Source organism: Setaria viridis, chromosome 6 (assembly GCF_005286985.2).
Source record: "Setaria viridis chromosome 6, Setaria_viridis_v4.0, whole genome shotgun sequence".
Lineage (NCBI taxonomy): Eukaryota > Viridiplantae > Streptophyta > Magnoliopsida > Poales > Poaceae > Setaria > Setaria viridis.
Genome location: NC_048268.2, coordinates 6,458,766 through 6,479,839, shown reverse-complemented (window position 1 = coordinate 6,479,839; position 21,074 = coordinate 6,458,766). Strand labels below are relative to the sequence as shown.

General features: G+C 42.7%; 1 protein-coding gene across 3 annotated transcripts; it reads left to right on the top strand.

The window, feature by feature from the left end:
- Window positions 1–3,920: 3,920 nt before the first annotated feature.
- On the top strand, window positions 3,921–19,813 carry LOC117861013 (receptor like protein 24). 3 transcript variants are annotated; one of them, XR_011898440.1, is made up of 4 exons: window positions 4,257–6,107; window positions 14,197–16,114; window positions 18,142–19,038; window positions 19,120–19,813. XR_011898440.1 is itself a non-coding variant. In XM_034744467.2 (3 exons), exons 1-3 carry the CDS (start codon window positions 3,993–3,995, stop codon window positions 16,116–16,118), a joined length of 2,985 nt encoding a protein of 994 aa, XP_034600358.1. In that variant the 5' UTR covers window positions 3,921–3,992; the 3' UTR covers window positions 16,119–16,391. The 3 variants fall into 3 exon arrangements, 2 of the variants coding, with proteins under 2 accessions (XP_034600358.1, XP_034600357.1); XM_034744467.2 differs by lacking the exons at window positions 18,142–19,038; window positions 19,120–19,813 and having other exon boundaries at window positions 3,921–4,399; window positions 5,452–6,107; window positions 14,197–16,391; XM_034744466.2 differs by lacking the exons at window positions 18,142–19,038; window positions 19,120–19,813 and having other exon boundaries at window positions 4,259–4,399; window positions 4,601–6,107; window positions 14,197–16,391.
- Window positions 19,814–21,074: the final 1,261 nt, after the last annotated feature.

Below are 21,074 nucleotides of genomic sequence, written 5' to 3'. Positions count from 1 at the left end.
TCGTACAGCTAGCGGCTGCCAAGAGGACATGGACGGCGCGTGGGCGGCGGAGGCGAGCGGCACGCGACGACGACGAGCAGCGACACGCTCAACTTTGCTCGGAATTGAGTTTCTAGGCATGGTTTTCAACATGAAGAGTCAATCTAGGGTGTTGAGGAGGAGGATTGGGTGCTAGTGGTGGCCGGAGGCTCAACGAGGTGGCCCGGCCGAGCTTGCCCAACTCCGGCGAGCTCGTGCGCACGGAGAGAGGCATGGGAGCGCACGAGACCTGCACCAGGGGCTTCCTCACCTTGCGGAAAAGCTCCTGGGGGTATTCTTGGTGACGGAAAGGCGGCGGCGGCACAAATCGACGACGGCGGGCGGCTAGCTAGGGTTGTGGCGTTAGCGCTGTGGCTTGGAGCTAGGGTTTGGTGCGAGGTGCAGGAGATGCAGCGGTGCTTTTATAGGCCCGGAAGGAGGCACCTTGGTGTGCGGGCCAAGCGGAGGTGAGCACAGAGGATTCGGGATCGACCCCGAGTCGGTTGCGGCGCGGGCGGCCGAAGGAAGGATATGACAGGCGGGCCCCGCTGTCATCGGGTGGCGGCGGGCGCGTGGTGTTGGGCCGAGGCGGAACGGACCGACACGGGAGTTGGGCTGTTGCTGGGCTGTGGCATGCGACAGGCGAAGGAGGAGTGGGGTGCCGGGCTGAGTTGGGCCGGAAAAAGGAGACGGGCCGAAAGAGAGAGAAGAAAAGGAGGGAAAAGGAAAAGGGTTTCCTGTTGTTTGAAGGGAAAACAAACATGAATTCAAAACTGAATTCAAACACAAATTTGAATTCAAGCAACCAAAAATAATGCACCAGCATGAATGCAATAATAAACTCCTATGATTCATTACTTTATTTTGAAAAAGATTTAATTGCCTAAGAAAATTTAACTGCAACCTTAAAATCCTTAGACACATGCACCTAATTTCTAACAAATTTTATTAAATTGCAAAAGTTGAAAATTAGGGTGTTACAAATCCTACCCTCTTAAGAAGAATCTCGTTCTCGAGATTCGAATGGATTAGCAAAGAGCTGGGGAAATTCCTCCTTCAGTTCATCCTCTCTTTCCCATGTTGCCTCATCCTCTGCATGGTAGCTCCACTGTACCTTACACATCTTGGTAACTCTATTCCTGGTAACCCGTGCTAGAGTATCCAAGATTTTTATAGGGTATTCAGTGTAGGTGAGATCATCCTTTACATTTAAATCCTCCATCGGTATCTGTTCCTCTGGAACTCTGAGACACTTCTTTAGCTGAGAGATATGAAACACATCATGCACATCTGAGAGCTGATTGGGTAACACCAACCGATAAGCTACTTCCCTTTAACCTTCAATCTGCGTAAGCCTCTAATGGGTGACACTTTAAGATACACATATTCACCTTCCTAAAAGATCAATTCTCTCCTTTTAGTATCAGCATAACTCTTCTACCTGGACTGAGCTGTCCTCATATTCTCTCTGATTATCTGAACTTGCCTTTCAGCTTCTTGGATAATCTCTGGCCCAAATAATTGACTCTCTCCTGTCTCACTCCAATACAGAGGGGTTCTGCACTTCCTTCCATATAGAGCCTCAAAGGTTGACATCTTGAGACTAGCTTGGTAGCCGTTGTTATAAGAGAACTCAGCATAAGGCAAACTTTTATCCCAACTACCTTCATGTTTTAGAGCGCAGGCTCTCAACATATCCTCTAGAATCTAATTTGTCTTATCAATCTGTCCATCTATCTAAGAATGATAAGATGAGCTAAAATTTAGCTTTGTACCCATGGATTCATGCAGCTTCTGCCAGAAACATGATGTGAACTAAGTACCTCTATCAGACACTATCTTCTTGGGTACACCATGCAAACACACAATCCTTGATATATACAGCTCCGCCAGCTTGGACCCAGCATAGGTGGTTCTCACTTGGATGAAGTGAGCTACCTTGGTCATTCGATCCACTATAAAACGTATTGAATCATATCCATCTCGGGTGCGGGGCAAACCAACAATGAAATCCATATTGATTTCCTCCCACTTGCATTCAGGAACCTTTAATAGTTGAAGCAATCGAGCTGGTCTTTGGTGTTCAGCCTTAACTCTCTAGCATCTATCACACGGGGCCACATGTGCAGCTACATCCTTCTTCATCCCATACCACCAATACTTCTTCTTGAGGTCTTGATACATCTTGGTTCTCCCAGGATGAATTGAGTAGGCTGAATCACGAGCTTTCCTCAAGATAGTGTCTCTGAGATCTCCCACATCCGGTACACAAATCTTCTTTCTGAGCCATATAGTCCCTTGATCATCCTCTATGAATTCTGGAGCCTTCCCTTCGTTCATAAGTTCCTTGATCTCCTTGATCTTGGCATCCTCAAGTTGTCCATTCTGTATTTCTTTCCATAGTCACTCCTTCAGTATGGGCAACTATCCCCAAGTTGAGTTTCTCAAACTCCTTCATCAACTCTTCAGGCAGCTGAAATGCCAGAGCTATGTTAGCATGACCCTTCCAACTCAAGGCATCTGCAACCAAATTTGCTTTACCAGGATGATAGTGAATTTCCATATCATAGTCCTTGATCAGCTCCAACCAACGATGATGTCTTAGATTAAGGTCCTTCTGAGTGAAAATGTACTCCACCCGACACCTCCAAGTCGTGGTATCCTCCCCCGTGATGTACCATAGAGGAGCCGCACAACAGCGGAAGACCATGCGACAATAGGTTGAAGATGACCCTGACATGTGAGTCCCCATCCATTAGTGGTAGGATAGAGGGAAGGGGATGGCTAACGTGAGGGAGGTAGGGGCACTATGGTCATTGCCATGCTCAATTCATGCTAGCACGAGGATGTGGCTCACCACATTAGCAAAAATGGTAAAAGTATAGACTAATTCTTTCTTCAATGATAGATATGTAGGATTTCGTTAGAGTTGTTTTTGAAGGACCATCATCCGTAAGAATGGCAAATAGTTAAATATCCCGACTTTCGTTGCTCAGATCTTAGCTGTTCCTTACCCTGTAGTGTAGGGAGCTTGGGCAATCAGTGGTGGTGGTGGTGGTGGGGTGGGGTAGAGGAGGACCGGATGTGGACGAGTGCAACTGCGGCTAATGTGCGCCAAATCTGACGCGGACAGCGTTGTCCACAGGTGCCCGCTTTGAAAGCTGCTGATTAGGGGAAAAAACAAAAAGGTTCTGGTGTCATCGTCTTATTGGTCGTAGGCAAAAGCGACCTGAGGAACACGCATGTGACGCGATGTCTCCTTCGTATCGACGACTCGGCCAGAGGAACGCCATGGATTGGATGAGCTCTAGACGTGAACGCTGCAACATCTCCTTCGACAAGACGAGAACTACCGCGGCTGGAATACTGCGATTCACGAGCATCGTGGCAACCTCGACAAGTTTTAGCTGCGGCTCAACTGCATTTTTACTTGCTCCTTCTCGCTGATTCTTGAAGCACCACTATCATCTTCAGCCACGTTTTGTGCGAGATAAAACGAGTCAAGTCAGTGTTTTCCACAGCAGTAGGATCTTGATGCCGCTCCACTCCAACCAAAAAAAAAAATGAAGCACATCAGATCAGTATATTTGATGTTGTTATCTGCGGAGTGCGGACTAATTCATCCCAATGCGCAACTTGATTTGATCTTCAATTCCACCTTCCTCAGAATGTAGCGGCCGGCTTAGTTGACTTGGAAGTCTTGCTATAGTGAGACTTCCAATTACCGGTCACTGTTGTAGCAGTGGAGGATACCAACAGCATTAAACATAGGGTATACTAGTCAAGTCTCAGGTGTAGCAATTGCGTACAGCTAGCCATCGTACTCGTAAATTAATTAATTTATTAATGGATGAAGACTTGACAGCAGCTGGAAGCTGCATAACAATCTGTCACGCGTTACTAGACTAGACAATCCATTATGTATCTGGCTTGTGCCTCTTTGTAAGCCTATCATCGGCTCATACTGAGTTGCTATGGCTTCCATCGGCTGGGTGTTACTGCTCTTTCTTGCTCAGCTCCACACACTACTCTCCACCTCTATTGCCCACCGTGCTGATGGTGGTAACCTCACTCACCTCCCTGTCTCATTTTTGTGCCATCCAAACCAAGCTAAGGCGCTCCTCCAGCTGAAGAAGTCATTCTCCTTCAGCAGATCCACCACCAGGCTTTCGTCATGGCGAAATGGTACCAACTGTTGTCTTTGGGAGGGTGTTGGCTGCGACCCTTCCTCTGGCCATGTCACCATTCTCGACCTCAACAACCGTCACTTGTCAAGTCATGGCTTGGACCCTGCACTCTTCAGCCTCTTATCACTTCGGCGACTCGACCTTAGCATGAATGACATCGGTGGAGACACCATCCGTTCTACTGGTTTTGAGAGGTTCACTTTTTTAACCCACCTAAACCTTTCCAATTCAGGATTACATGGTCAGATACCTCCTAGCATCAGTAAACTAGTGAACCTTCTCTCATTGGATCTTTCAACATACAATATTGATTATCCAAACAATATTTATTATTATAATAATTATAATAACTATTTACGGGAATCAAGTTTTGATACCTTTGTGGCAAACCTCAGCAACTTAAGAGAGCTCTACCTTGACTCGGTGGATTTGTCCAATAGTGGAGAAGAGTGGGGCACATCTCTTGCTGCATATGTTCCTCAACTTCAGGTACTTAGTTTGGCTGCATATGGCTCTCGAGACTCCATTCTCTTGTTGTGATCAACCTCCAAGGAAACTGTGATGCAGCTGCTGGTCCATTTCCAGAGTTCTTCATGGATTTTCCCAATTTATCTGTGCTTCAACTTTCTGAGACAAATCTTGAGGGGCGGTTACCCTCTAGACCCTTTCAATCGAAAAATCTAAGGGTCCTCGATTTGTCCAATAATATGAATCTCTCAGGCCATGTGCCAAACTTTTCTAATGCCAGCTCTTTAGAGACTTTGAGACTTGATAGGACCAACTTTGTATATGCCATACCAACGCCTTCTAGTAATTTCACGTCGTTGAAGGAGTTGGGTCTTAACAGGAATTTAATTTCTGTGGATTTTCTCTCTACATTCGGTAGACTTAAGTCTCTACACCAGTTGGACCTTGATTGTTTTTTAGATAATGAGTTGGACCTCAATTTGGACTCAGGAAGCGACTTAGGTCCAATTTTCTCATCGATTGGCCAGCACAAAAACCTAACAAGTTTGGGACTCTTTGGATGTAACTTCTCTGGGGTACCACCTACCTTACTTAGCAACTTCATGAACTTGAAAAACTTGAAAATCGATGAGTGCGACCTCCCTAGGCCAATACTTCATGCAGTTGGAAACCTCACGGGCTTGCAAACACTTGCAATGGATGATTGCACAATATATGGCTCCATGCCATCTTCTATCGGCAACCTCACAAATTTGAGAAACTTGTATATATTATCTAGGTTTTCAGGACCAATGCCAGCTGCAATTGGTGAACTCACAAATTTGAGAAACTTGCATATCGAGGATGCTGGGTTTTCAGGACCAATGCCAGCTGCAATTGGTGAACTCACAAATTTGAGAAACTTGCATATCGAGGATGCTGGGTTTTCAGGACCAATGCCAGCTGCAATTGGTGAACTCACAAATTTGAGAAACCTGTATATCGAGGATGCTGGGTTTTCAGGACCAATGCCAGCTGCAATTGGTGAACTCACAAATTTGAGAAACCTGTATATCAAGGGTGCTGGGTTTTCAGGACTAATGCCAGCTGCAATTGGTGAACTCACAAATTTGAGAAACATGTATATAGTACAATGTGGGTTTTCAGGGCCAATGCCGCCTGCAATTGGCAAGCTCACAAATTTGAGAATCATGTATATCGAGGATTCTGGGTTTTCAGGTTCAATGCCGGCTCCAATTGGCAACCTCACTAACTTGGAAGCCATGGAAATTCATGGTCGTCAGATTTCTGGGTTGATACCTAATGCAATTGGGCAGCTCAATAAGTTGAGATGGTTAGTTCTTCAAGGTTGCAATTTTTCTGGAAGCATACCAAGCTCAATAGTTAATTTGACCCAGCTAACAATGCTGGATCTTTCTTCTAATTCTCTCAACGGTACGTAACAATACCCTACCCACACACACACACATTTACGATTGCAAAATGCTGTATTATCCATTCTGTGCTATTTAGTTTAAAAAAAACATAACCCTACGCCCGACATGCCACTAGTTCACAAGTTAAACCATGACAGATGTGTGAGGTGGCCGGCGCCTCTGCTCCCTCCTTGACCAAACTACACCTGCTGGAGGGGCATGAGTCTGCTTGCTCTGGAGAAGCTAGTCAGCCGCACCCGCTCATAAAAAGTTAGGTATATGTAGCTAGCAAATTTCTAGCTGTCACACATCATACAATTTCTCACACAAAATATGCAAATGTGCAGTATATAGGATTTGAACCAAGATTGCTCTTGTCACACCCGGTTTATTTTAATTAACAAAACATATGTAAAGGATACTTTAGAAAGAAAAATAACCTATGTTGGAATTAATGTAAATTATACTTTACTTACAAAAACTGAGGTAAAACCTTATCAAGTTTTATTCATAAATGTTCATATATAAATTATACCCGTTACACACTTAACTTTAGAAAGATGAACACATGTAATCGAATTAATACATCTGTCATGTTGGGCCAAACAAAGTTTATTTAGAAAACACATTCATATTGACATTGGTCATTTTATCAATAATTAAGAAAAATCGAGTTATAATTTATCTATATTTTAATTGTAAATATTGAAGTATAAATTATATCATTTAAATATTTAACTTTTAGAAAAGCAAAACTATATGAAACATCTAAACGTATACTTTATGATTCAAGTGGATCAAATTGTTATTGAAAATATAATCATGTTGGTATTAATCAAGTTAATATTTATTTATAAAAGCCACTGTAAAAGCCTAATCAACTTTTATTTAGAAAAGTTGACTCAGTGTTGAATATTAAAATAATGAACATTAGTTTATGAAAAACCGAGGTGTAGCTCTACTTAGCTTTTATTTAGAAAAATATATGAAGTAAGCATTAATAAAATTAACATTGATTATAAAAAAGGGGTATATAACTCTAAGTAGCTTTTAATTAAGGAAGACATGTTTAACAGGCATCAATAAAATTAATATTAAATTTATTTTCAAAAACATGCATGATGGAAAACATCATTTGTGGGTGATTTAATGTTATCTGTTTATTATGTGGGATCCACACATGGAACTCTTCCAACTCCGCAAACCCTATCTCGTTTCGACAACTCTAGCTCCCGCAAATCGAATGGAATTGATACCTGCTGCTTTATCTGATTGGATGTTGGGGGCTTTAGTAGTAGTAGAGGGAACAGTCAGCTCTGAAGAGAAAAGCTTTGCAAGACGCAGTTCAGTTATCTTAAGTTCTTCCTGTGCTGCAGCCTCAAATTCAACAATTGGCCTATTCACATAACGTCTCTGAAATAGCAGCAGGACAATATGAAGGTGATTACAATGAAAGAAATAAAAAACTGCATACATTCTTTAAGTTAATCCTTCAGCGATGGACCATGATATTACCAACACAGTGAAGCATACCAAAGCAATCATTAAACATAAAAAACCTGACAGAGTCAAAAGCAATATCGTTCTAGCTTTAAGTCTGGATAAGAAGATTTCAGATTCATCAAGTCTTTTATTTTCAAAGATTACAGATATGTGCAGGAATGGTCCTGATTATACTTTGGGTTTCAACTTGGTATTTCCAGAGGACTTACCAAAAATCGAAATACTGAATCCGGAGTATATAGCTATATAGCTATATTCAGCTTGATGAATGGAGTATTTGCTTGGAATGACAATGACAGCACCTTTAGACGTGCCCATCGCTATATAGCTCCTATGAACTGCCAGCACCTGGTGTCCGGCCTAAATGACGGTGAGGACATGGCACGAGTTACTGGGTTGTCCATCTCGATTTGCATGTAACCAATAGCTGGTGGGCCCTTTCCTATCCCCTCTAGTTGCATGGGTTGGGCAGCTGCTCCTTCTTTCCAGTGTCGACCAAACGAGGCCTGCCTCTTCTCAAGCTCCTCTGCCAACTCCAACGGTTTCATCGACACTTTCTGTTTCTTCTCTGCATTCTTCTCAGCCTTCCTGCTGATCTCCAGCTGCCCCATTCTCTCCTCGATCACCTTATCAATTGAACTCTCAGATTCCACTTGGTCTTCGATGATGCTGTCGGATTTGTCGGCCTCCCGATCATCATCAAAACTTTCCTCAGAAACGGACCCAATTGGATCCATACTCTGAGCTGATTGCACATAATTATCATCTCCAGTTTGGTCATATGCATTTTCCTCATAGACAACTGCAGTATGGTTCTCAACTTGATCGGTTTCCACCATGCTGCCATTTTCAGCTGTTTGCTCATGCCCACTGAAATCGTCAGCGACTACAGAATCAAGGGTACTCGCCTCCACCAGCTTCGTAGACCCAGAACTCTCTTCAATTTCCACTTCTGCATGTTTCTCCTCTTCAAATTCTTCAGTCCCACTCCCACTGGCAGTTTGCTCTTGTCGGTTCAGGAACCACTTCCGAGTTCCCTTTTCTTCTACCTCTGTTTCCAAGCTTCCAGTGGAAGGGAGCTCCTCGGAGGCCTCGAAGCCACTGCCCTCCTCCAGGAGCTTCTCGACGGGCACCGAGACTGATCGGCGGGACTTGATTGCAGCCGCGTGCGGGGTAAGGACCGCTCGGGATGCCGCGGCAGCGCCGGCTAGCGCGGCGCCGGGCTTGGGGCTGGGACGTACGCCGCGGAAGAGCGAGGGCAGCGGCTTCGAGTAGGAAGACGAGGCGCCGTTGCTGGAGAAGGTTCTCGCGACGAGGAAGGAGAGGGTCTCCGACGGCGCGGTGGATGTGGATCTCCTCGGGGACGGTGACGCGGGCGGGGAACGCAGTGGCGAGGGCTCGGCGGGCGGCGCCGGGGCTTGGACGCGGGGTAGGGCCGGTTGGGGGAGACGGAGAGGGACACGTACCAATTAAACAATTGTTCCACCCATCAATGATTATTATTAGGCTTACTTGTCAATGATTAAAGTTGGACCAAACAAAAAAAGATGAACACTTAACTTTAGAAAGATGAACACATGTAATCGAATTAATACATCTGTCGTGTTGAGCCAAACAAAGTTTATTTAGATAACACATTCATATTGACATTGGTCATTTTATCAATAATTAAGAAAAACCGAGTTATAATTTATCTATATTTTAATTGTAAATATTGAAGTATAAATTATATCATTTAAATATTTAACTTTTAGAAAAGCAAAACTATATGAAACATCTAAACGTATACTTTATGATTCAAGTGGATCAAATTGTTATTGAAAACATAATCATGTTGGTATTAATCAAGTTAATATTTATTTATAAAAGCCAGTGTAAAAGTCTAATCAACTTTTATTTGGAAAAGTTGACTCAGTGTTGAATATTAAAATAATTAACATTAGTTTATGAAAAACCGAGGTGTCGCTCTACTTAGCTTTTATTTAGCAAAATATATGAAGTAAGCATTAATCAAATTAATATTGATTATAAAAAGAGTTGTATAACTCTAAGTAGTTTTTAATTAAGGAAGACATGTTTAACAGGCATCAATAAAATTAATATTAAATTTATTTTCAAAAACATGCATGATGGAAACCATCATTACTAACATGTAATTTATGTTATCATCAACCTAACACAATAAGAATGAGGTTAAACGGAGCTAAAACAAAGGATCGATGAAACAAGCTGCAGGGTCTAATCGTGACTAACCCTAGACAATAGGGGCTAGCAGAGAAGATTTGCAAGACACATCAAAGAGTGCTTGCGAAATTGATAAGGCTCGAGGTTAGATCTGATAAAGATTACAACTTGGTTCGATTGTAAGGATCAGATAAAGTCTATGGGGTTCACTGTAAAAGGAGCAAGACATAGGAAAACTTGTAAACATTACACGATCTCCAAGGGGCCTAATCACAAAAGCTCAAAGAGCTTCTAATGGCCATGGCGGCTGGCTTCTGACCAGCGGGATTGGGGGCAATCCGGTCGCGAGGACAGGGATTGGAAGAGGAGGTCAAGGGGACTCTATGGAGGTGCTCACCAGAGGTGGGGTGGACAGATTCCAGCTGGAATTTTGGCTAGCAGCGGACAACAGACGGCGGTCGGATTGGCGTTGTGAGGCAAGGCGGTGCTGCTCCAATGGCCTTTTTGGTGTAGCGGATGCCTTGGTTGGAGGCGGCCTATCGTGGCGCAACTTTGGGAGGTGGAGGCTTGGTCTTGGGACGCCGGGGTCTGGCAGATCGAGGTGGCGGCGCAGCTCAGCTCCGGCAGTTGGCAGCGCTTGCGTGAGCAAGGGCGAGGCGCAGCACATGCACGAGCTGGGGCAGCATGGCAAGCAAGGGATGCGTCTTTGCTATTTATAGGGGCAGGGGTGGAGCCGTGGCACGCACACCCAAGTTAGCTGGGGAGGCGGCGGTGCCATATTGTGTCCGGCATGGACACCAAGAGCTGCAGGGCTCAGATGGGCCTGGCAGGCCGGCTGCTGGGCTAGAGCACGTCGGTCCCATGAGCCCGGCATGAAGGAAAGGGGATTTCTTTCTATTTCATTTTTAGAGATGTTTCCCATGCAAAGATAAATCTAGAAAATTCTAGATAAATCAATGAAACCACAAAAAATACTCTAAAAAGCTAAAATCCTAGGGAAATTTCTAGAGATAGTTTGGGACACGATGAATCCAAATAAAATACTTGGAGCTCAAGAAAGGGATTCGAGGGCCTTATAATAAAAAGATTTAGCTCTAGGAAAATGAGAATAGATCCTAGAAAAATTTGGAAAATTCTTAGAAGAACCTAAATGTTATAGAAACATATTTTTAAAATGTCTGCACTCATGAAACACCAAGATGTCTCGGCATGAATGCAACACACAAAGAACTAATTTATTTAATTTAGAAAAAACAACCAATCATTTTCCTATACTAAATTTCCTCTCAAGAAAATAAATGTTGAAAAAATTAAATTATTAGAAAATTATTGTTTAATTATTATTTTTAGTCATATCCTGAATTCCAAAAAATTCATGGTATGACAGCTCTCTTCACGCGTAGCTCTCTTTACGAAACACATATTAACTATATAAGGGATTCTTTTGATTTCACTTCTCTAAATATTGTACTATGCATTTGACACTCTAACGATCATAAATTTGAAAAAAAATATCAATTACAAATTTTTAGATCTCTTCATGCACTACAACTTTTGTGAAGAGCACATCTCCTTCAAAGATCATTTTGGAAATCATAATTTATTGTTAAAAATAAATATAAGAAATGGTGACGAATTTCATTTGGGCCTGTAAATAGTCTTAAATGAAAAGGTTATGAACTATGAAGTTTTAGATGTCATCGAGCTCTATAGTTATGCTAGTAAATTTGTCTTCATTCTTCTTCATTAAAAAAAGGCTATTATTTTTCTTTAAAATTTGGTTGTTTACATTTTTAGAGGAAGTTGCTTATTAGGCCTGCCTCTAGAAGTCAATTTCTAGTAGTGGTTGCTTAGGTGGCATGCCTTTCGAATTTTTTTCAGACAATTACTTAATTATGTGGCCCACATCTATAAACACTTGTATTTTTGGAACCCTTGCTAGAGACGTTTGTTATTAAGCACCGTTGTAAAAAAAATAGAATGATCGTATGCACAAATGATTTTTAAAGTAGTGCTAGAGTGAAACAATAAAGAAAACTAATTGAATAAATTATTCTTACTAGCAAACAAAATATACAAAAAATTGTTACTAAAAATAAAAAAGAAAAGAAGCATAAAAGATAATAAAAATGGAAACAATAAAATAAATGAAAAAGTTAGAATTTCCTAGTAGAAAAGGAAAACATAAAAGAAAATGAAACAAAAAATAGAAACAAATAATAAATATAAAGGAAATAAAATAATATGCAGAATAATATAAAAGGAAATAATTAAAGAAAAGGACAAGAAAATGTAAAACCCAAAAGAATGAAGAAAGGGAAAAAAATAGAACATGGATGTTAGTTCGGCAACAACTAAACCTAACTTGGGCTAAAATTAGGTCATATTGGGCTGCTTGTGCTCCCCCCACCGCTTGCGCAGTCGCACGCCAACTTGAGGATCCCTTAGAGAATCTTCAATAGTTTTCCAATCAATTTTTCCTAAGAACAAGCTAATGGAAATGTTCCAATATTTCTTTTATGGTTATCGGAAAAGTTGTTTTTGCAGTTCCCCAATAATCACAATCCAAACTACCGTATTGAAATACTCTTTTTTTAGGATAAGTTAGGGTGGATTATTAGTTTGTCCCAATAACTATTGTGAAATGGAAAAAAAGTAAAAAAGAATCTGCTGGAACACTATTTTTCGTTAACCCTCCCAATATGGTAGTTGGATTGGGGAGTAAGGATCTGCTAACATGCTCTTAGTTTGTATAGGCATGTAACAGGTCAAGGGCATCCCTCCACCATAATATATTTCTGTAAATCAAGCAAGCTAGCCTGCGAACCCACTTATAGTCTATGCTACCGTTGCCAACATGATTCAGCCCTATATCTGGTTTAGCCTGTTTGCATCCCTAAGCGTCAGTGCTCCACACCGTGGGCCTTGCAAGCTCCAACTGCACCCTCCTCTGCTCAGAGTAGGTGCAAGCTTGCCACTGACACATGTGTGCACGGCTCAAGCTCCTAGTATTCATCTTGAGTTGCAATTATCCCCTAAAAGAAAAATAGTTGCATTAAGGCCTCTACTATGTGGAGTGACTTTAGGAAAAAAAGTCGAGGCCCATGTGAGAAAAGTTGGCATCTGTTTTGTTCTGTCACAGTGCTGCTCCTGGTTTCAACTTGGCCACTTGGGGGAGTGATTGATGCCCAAACCTCCTCTCTCCATTTCAAGCAATACTCCAAGCACACGTTGTGTGAAGGGCCTAACGAACCCACAAGCCTAACCCTGTTGCAAAATCCTCCCTTAAGGTTCCTTCTTGATGCAACAACCACACATGTCACTTCTATATGAGCTTGAGTGTTCATTTGACAGGGAAGTAAGGACAATGGAAATCTTAAATGGTATTAGGGCTCATAAAGCTTCTCATTTGCTCTAGTTTACTCTAAAAGAATTTCATTAGCGCAGTTGACACGGTATACTTCTCTAACCCGGCCCTCTTATACAAAAGCGGGCAGCTGATATATATCATTGCAAGAGCTTAAACACAACAAATGAGTTTGACACTGTGTCAAGAACTTTGGGGGAGGATTTTGCAGCGTAATGAGTAAAAAAATGCGTGTATTAAAAAGTCAAACAAGTTCTTGAAAAGAAATCTACAATGCTATTTTTATAAATTTATTAATTCTTGTAAACTCGAGTCTACTTATTCATGTCAATGTCAATTCGACATTTCAACTTAACTCCAAACATTATCTAATCATAATTTAAAACAATTTAATGGTCAGATGTCATGCAAAGAGTAAAAGATGTCGAATTAATCTGAAGAAACATATATAATTACTCATGCATTTAATTTCAGATATTAACAAATTTTGATGTTAGGATCGGGATTCTATATAAGTGATCTTACCAATTCTTTTTGATGGTACAGGACTATACACCGGGTATCATAAATCATAATACCATAAAATTATGATCCATGATGGGTTCGGATCATTTCAGCTTCATGGGTCCTAGGATTATTAAATTCTATGGTCCGTAGGTGCACTAAATTCTTCCGGTAGTCCTTAAACTTGCACACTAATCTCACCCACCCCACTATTAGCAAATTAATGTTTTGAACCAGCATCAAACCATTGCCTAACACGTGGCACAACAAAGACGAGGGGGCTGGGGAAAGTAATTTGCAACAAGTGCAAGGGTCGGCGAGGTTACCACACAAGTTTTGACCATTTATTTTGAAACTAGTAATGCAATTTTCTCAAAATAAAATAAATAAACTTGGGATATATATTTCTATGGTACGATATCAACTTTTACTTTTCTCGAGAAAGGGTCAAGTATTCATGTTCTGAACAAAATAGGAGGTAGCATCTTCTGATTTCAATTTGTAGAAGGGGAAACATTTTCTAACTTAATGTTTTCTATTGTCCTTCCAGGGGAGATTCCACCATCTATTTTCAGTCTTCCTATATTAAATCGCCTTGATCTCTCTTTCAACCAGCTTTCTGGCCCTATACAAGGCTTTGACAAGGCAGGTCCACAGTTGGAGACCGTGACGTTCAAGAACAATGAATTGTCAGGTTTTATTCCCAAAGCCATCTTTCAACTAACAAGTTTAGTATGTATAGATGTTAGCTCAAACAACTTGATAGGTTCCGTGGACCTTGCACATTTTCGGAGATTAACTTACCTCACTGTTTTGAATCTTTCCTACAATAAGTTGCATGTCATGGCCTCAGAAGATAATAATCTAGTGGAAACCAGCTATTTGGCTGGACTACAAGAATTAGGGCTCGCATCTTGCAAGATAACTCGATTTCCAAGATTTTTGAGGCATGTTGACCGTATATCGTATTTGGATCTTTCATGTAATAAAATCAGTGGGGATATACCAAATTGGATCTGGGAGATGACATGGAATGTTATGGAATCTCATTTGAATCTTTCGCATAACATGTTCACAGGCATGCAACTTAATTCGGATGTTGTCCCTTTCAATACACCAATCGACACGCTTGATCTTAGTTTCAATAGACTTTCAGGGATGATCCCTATGCCAAAATTATCAGGACTAATCTTGGATTATTCCAACAACATGTTCTCTTCCCTTCTGCCAAACTGGACCTCCTATCTTCGGGACACCATTTATCTCAGCATGTCCAAAAATAATATACACGGCCATGTATCTCCCTCAATTTGCAATGCCACAGACCTGAATGTCTTTGATCTATCATATAACTACTTTAATGGCCCGATTCCACCTTGTTTTATAGAAAATATCCCCAGAAGTGTTTTAAATTTGAGGGAGAATCGCTTGAAAGGGATGCTGCCTTCCAATATAACAACAAGATGTTCTTTACAGACGATAGATTTACATGGCAATAAGATCGAAGGGAGGCTTCCTAGGGGCCTTTCTAACTGTACAGACTTGGAGGTTATAGACTTTGGAAGCAACAAAATAGCTGATGCTTTTCCTTCTTGGTTGAGGGGGCTTCCCAAGCTTTCTGTACTCGTCCTGAGATCAAACCAAATGTATGGCACCATAGGCGATATTGTTGGGGACACAAAATGTGAGGAATGTTTCCCTAGCTTGCAAATTATCGATCTTGCCTCAAACAACTTCTCTGGTACTTTGAGGCCACAATGGTTCAAGCAGTTAAAGTCAATGATGGCAGAGTTTAATAGTTCTGGGAAAACTCTCGAAACTCTAAACACTATAAATGTCAATGACGTAGAACATTCATATCAATATTCTGTTGAGATCATGTACAAGGGGGCAGATATGCTATTTGGAAGGATGCTGACTACCGTAACAGCAATTGACTTCTCAAAAAATAGTTTGGAGGGTACTATTCCTGAAACATTTGGAAGCCTTGTATCACTACGCGTACTGAGTCTGTCACACAATGCCTTCACTGGAAAAATTCCAGCCCAACTTGGAAGCATGACTGATTTGGAGTCACTAGACCTGTCCTGCAACCAACTCTCAGGGGACATTCCACAAGAGCTAACTGATCTCACCTTTCTTGGCTCCCTAAACTTGTCATACAATCACTTGGTGGGGAAGATACCGCAGTCACGTCAGTTCTCTACATTTGACAGCAGCTCATTTGAAGGGAATGCTGGATTGTGTGGGCTGCAATTGCCAAAATTTCCTTGTGGTAGTTCACCTCACTCTCCAGGTGTGGCACATGGGGACAAGTCTTCTCGTCATATTGATGTGGTTTTGTTTCTCTTCGTTGGGCTTGGCTTCGGCGTTGGCTTTGCAGCTGCTATTGTGGTCAAATGGGACCGGTTTGGCAGACGTTTCTATTGCAACTGCAAGAGTCTCGCGTACTTGATCACCACTGGAAGGTGATATTTTTTTTCACTGCAAATACAGCATTATACTTTCCTGGAAGCTAAGGGAGCTATGATGAGGCACTAAGGTTTATTGCATTGTACCTAGCTTCCAGTTGTATTTCTAAGCCTATTTCCATAGTCATTACTTCGGTATTGTACTTATATGTTAATCTTCCTTTCGGTACATCAAGAGTGCAGTGCTAAAGTATCTGGCCTTGCACGAAATCTGAAACTTAATTATGAAATGCGAGCTAACTTGTGTAGCTGGCCTTACACAAGTCTTTTTTTATACTGACACAAGTATTGTGCTCTGTTGTTCAATGTAAGCTGGCTGCTTAATGCTACTGTTACTACTAGTATGGTATGGTATGAACACTACTGAAGTCTCAAATAGGTTGTTACTTGTATATCTTCTTACGTTAATGTTTCCATCCATGGAAAATATTGTTAGCTTTTATCTCTTTTTTTAAAACCAATGGGTACAAGCTGGCTAATAGGTAAAGTGTAAAAAAAAAAAGTTACTGCGCTAAAAGTTCCGTTAGGTTTTTTGCCCCTACCCGCACTCAAGCAGCCGCTTCCTTTTTAATTTTGCCATCAAGGAAATCGAGGAGGACTCACACGGTCCGAAAAGTCTAGAGTTTCGTTGTAACCAAATCTCCAGAGTATCGCTTTTCTCGGGGCACGAGGTGAAGTGGTTATGTTTGTAATATTCCAAAATTTGTAATATTTATTTGAGTGAATTTTCCAAAAATTTAAAACTTTTGGTTGAATTGTGTGCTTGTTTGAAAATGGTAATCAAATTCTCTTCTCATCCCAAATTCCATTTCAAAACTTGTGTGGAATGACTTGGATCTTTTTGGATTTTATTTGGATCTCATGTTTGAGTGTGTGTTTGAATTTTGAATCTGATTCAAAATTCAAACTAAATCTAAATCTAAATAAAAACAAAATCTATCTAACCCTCCTAACCTACCAGGCCAGCAGCAGCCCACCGACTTGGCCCGCTCGCGCCTCACCCTCACCCGCCTTCGCCCCGGCCCAGCCAGATAGCCGGCCTGGCCTGCTCCACCGCCTCACATGCGCAGCCCCGCGACCAGCCTTGCAGGCCTCCTAGCTAGCCCAATGTAGCTTTGCCCTGCTTTTCTTGTCCACTGTGCTGTTGCAAACCAAAGAAGCCATCGATGGAGGTGGAATTTTTTTTATTTTTAACCCTTTTTTATTTATTTTTAAAAATAACCTCACCCGGGCTTTATTTTCGCGGCGTGACCCTTTTGGCCGCGCCAGACTGCCTGGCGCGGCAGTAACACGCTGCCGCGCCGCATGCACCGGCGCGGCGGCCCCCTGCCACGCTGGCGCGGCGAGTCGTGGCGCCAGGTGGGCGCTGACGTGGGCGGGCGTTCGCCGCGCCATCCCGCGTGGCGCGGCAGCGTTGCCGCGCCAGCCCGCCTGGCGCGGCAGGACCTACACTAATTCCACGCGCCGGCTCCCTTCCTCCTCCCTCCCTCCTTTCTTCCTCCTCCAGACACACCACACAGCAGCACCTTGCAGCGCCGGCCCCCACCGCCCCACCCCCAAATCCACCCAAAATCCGACGATTTGGGTGGGGAAAAGTAGTGAAAATCGATCCCTGCTTCGTGTGGAAGGTATTCCCCTACTTTTTCTCGTGTTTTACCGTTGCATTTGGTAGATCGGAGGATGTTTAGGTGACTTAGGGTTAGGTTAGTGATTTGAATTTTGAATGAAATGCAATGGTGTTTTGTGTTAGATGATACGTAGTTCATACGCAATTAAGTCTCTGCCCGCGATATTGACGTGTAGAACTTGTTGAATGCTTCGATTTAGGTATATATTCATCCAATTGTGTGGTTTACATGACATGTATTTTTTTTATATCTTCAATTAATTAGTCTCATATTTGTTTCAGTGTTTGTATTTTGTAGATCGAGTGTGTACATTTTATCAAAATGATGTATATAGCTCGTATGGATTACGTGTGTAAAGTTTATTTGTGTATTAAATTTGTTGCACTTGATTTCTAGGTGAGATGGCGTCGTTTGGTTGTGAATACAAACGGCGTAGGTGGTATGTGCGTTATGTGGGCAAGTCCAATGGTGCTGGTCCCGTACCTCCTGCCCTTCCGGTACCTCTTTGTAGATGTGGCGCGCAAGCAGAGGTGAAACAATCAAGGAATTCAAAAACAGCCGGAAGAGCCTTCTATGTATGCAAATGGACTTTTGATCCACTGCCTACCGCACCTTGTGATTTCTTTCAGTGGATCGATAGACCCGACAAATATGATCCTAGGATCCGCCTATTCCCATATCATAGCACAGAGCTTAAACCATACCATCAGTTTAGGCGTTGGGTTCCTCCTCCACCAAACCCACCTAGGATGACCGAGGAGGAGAAGCAGGAGGCTGCTTGTAGGCGTGTGAGGGATCCTCCCATGTGCAAGTGTGGTGTTCCTGCTAAGCTTATGCGTCCTAACTTAGGGGATCCACCTAAGTTTACTCCATTCTTTCGATGCTCCCTAAAGACTCATGTAAGTATATTACGAGAATATTAGTATGTCATTTAGGTAGCAGTTATAATTTTGCAGTATATTGTTCATACTTTTACTTGATGTTATTTACTTGATGTTATTGCTTGGAAGTTGGAGCAGCGTTTTGTAGTTACTTTACGTATGAGTAGTTCACGTCACGGATTTTTTGCAGGATGGGTGGCCGTTGTGTGATTTCAATGAGTATATATACAGCCCAATGGCAATGTGGCCAACAGAGGAGGAAGTGCGGGAGTTCGAAAGTCGAAAGGCACCGTGGCCATGTGTGTCCTCTCCTAGTGATAGATGCAAGTGTGGTATATTGGCAACAGAAGGTGTGGTGCCTTCTGAACTTGGATATGGTTCGTTCTGTGGAAATGCACATGGCGATTATTGGGTTAGTAACTAGTCGTCTCTTATATTTTATGAAGGTTGTAACTTGTTTCAAATTTGTAAGAATATTGAATTGTTGTTGCAGGAGGGAAGGACATGTGATTGGGAAGATTTTTGTGGTCGATATGATTTGTTATTAAAGTTGGGAAATACATCGGAACCATGGAAGTCAAGGAAACAATAAGAAATTAAAGAAAAGATTAGGAAGAAGTATGATGTGCCTATTCCTGACGACGACTTGCTTTGGGGGAAAATATATCAAGATATGGTGCATGAGACTGGAGTGGAACCTAAAGGACTTTATGCAAGGAAAACTATTATTAAGTATTGGAGGCAAAATAGATCCAAGTATCCACGACCTCTAACTGAAAATGAGAAGAGAGAAAATAGGAGGAAGTTGCAGGAGGAGAGGGAGTTGGAGAAACAAAGGTTGAGGGAGGAAAGAGATCGCTTAGGTTATGTGGTTGATCCGAATGTGAAATACCCTAAGGGTTCATGGGAAGAATATTTATAGCAAGTTAGGGCAAGAAAGAGAAGGATTGAAATGGAAGAGTTACAATAAAAAGCGGAAGAGGCACAGATGGAGACGATGAAGGCTCTTGTTGCCGATTTACCTGTTGGTAAGGTTAATGTCGATAAGAAAAAGGCAAGGGAGTTGTTGTTGCCAGAGATGATGATGATGATGACGACGAGTTACTTTATGAAGGTGACTCGGACTAGATGAACGCGTTGATGTAGCTGGATCATGTTTCTCTGTAGCTGTGAAAACTATGTTTATTTTTATTCTGGGAACTACAATTAGTTGTCAAAAACTATTTTCATTTCCGAGAGAACTATGTCCAAACGCATCAAAGTTTCCTCTCCGAGCTAGTAGTCAGCGCTAGAGTGTGAAAGAAATAGTAGTAGCTTCGATGGGATCGATGATTTGGATGGAGGACGAGGAGGAGTGGGCGGTGGAGGAGGAGGAAGGCATAGCGCTAGTAGAGCGGGTGATGGGGCGGCGGGCGGCGGGACGCTTCGTATTCTCGTACGAAGGAAGCACCATCGAGTAGATTCGCAGTCAAGTTGCAAAAAGGAAGAGCAGAGGGCAGTGGCCCGGTTCTGTAGGCGCGACGCGACTGCACGAGAATGGCGTGCATGCGTTGTGCGCTAGAGTGTGAAAGAAATATTAGTAGCTTCGATGGGATCGATGATTTGGATGGAGGACGAGGAGGAGTGGGCGGTGGAGGAGGAGGAAGGCATAGCGCTGGTAGAGCAGGTGATGGGGCGGCGGGCGGCGGGACGCTTCGTATTCTCGTACGAAGGAAGCACCATCGAGTAGATTTGCGGTCAAGTTGCAGAAAGGAAGAGCAGAGGGCAGTGGCCCGGTTCTGTAGGCGCGACGCGACTGCACGAGAATGGTGTGCATGCGTTGTGCGCTAGAGTGTGAAAGAAATAGTAGTAGCTTCGATGGGATCGATGATTTGGATGGAGGACGAGGAGGAGTGGGCGGTGGAAGAGGAGGAAGGTATAGCGCTGGTAGAGCGGGTGTACTTGAAGGTATTTGTGATGCAATAATAGTAGAAGACGAAGTACAAATGGGGCAATACGTACCCCTAACATTTAATGCACGTGTGTGTTATTCTTATCCATGATTGCGCACCGGTCTGATCTAATCCTATTGCAGAACACTTTGTGGGCGTCTTGTCAGTACCATGTGCCTTGTGTTAAATGTAGTCAGAATTACCGGGCCTACTAATAAATATTATTCTCTATCCTAACCACGGGCTTGCTGCGCCACTCCACCTGGCGAAGCAGAAATGCGCTGGTGGTAGGGGAGGGGGCTTGCCGCGCAAAATGAACCGAACTTTCAGTGAAGTGTGGATTGAAGTGTGGAGGGGGGGGGCCGTGCCGCGCCACTCCGCCTGGCACGGCAGGAGTGCGCTCCCGCGCCAAATGAAACGAACTTTCAGTAGGTTTCGGGGGGGGCCCTTGCTGCGCCAGGACGCCTGGCGCGGCAGGAGTGAGCTGCCGCGCCTACTGCAACGAACTTTCAGTAGG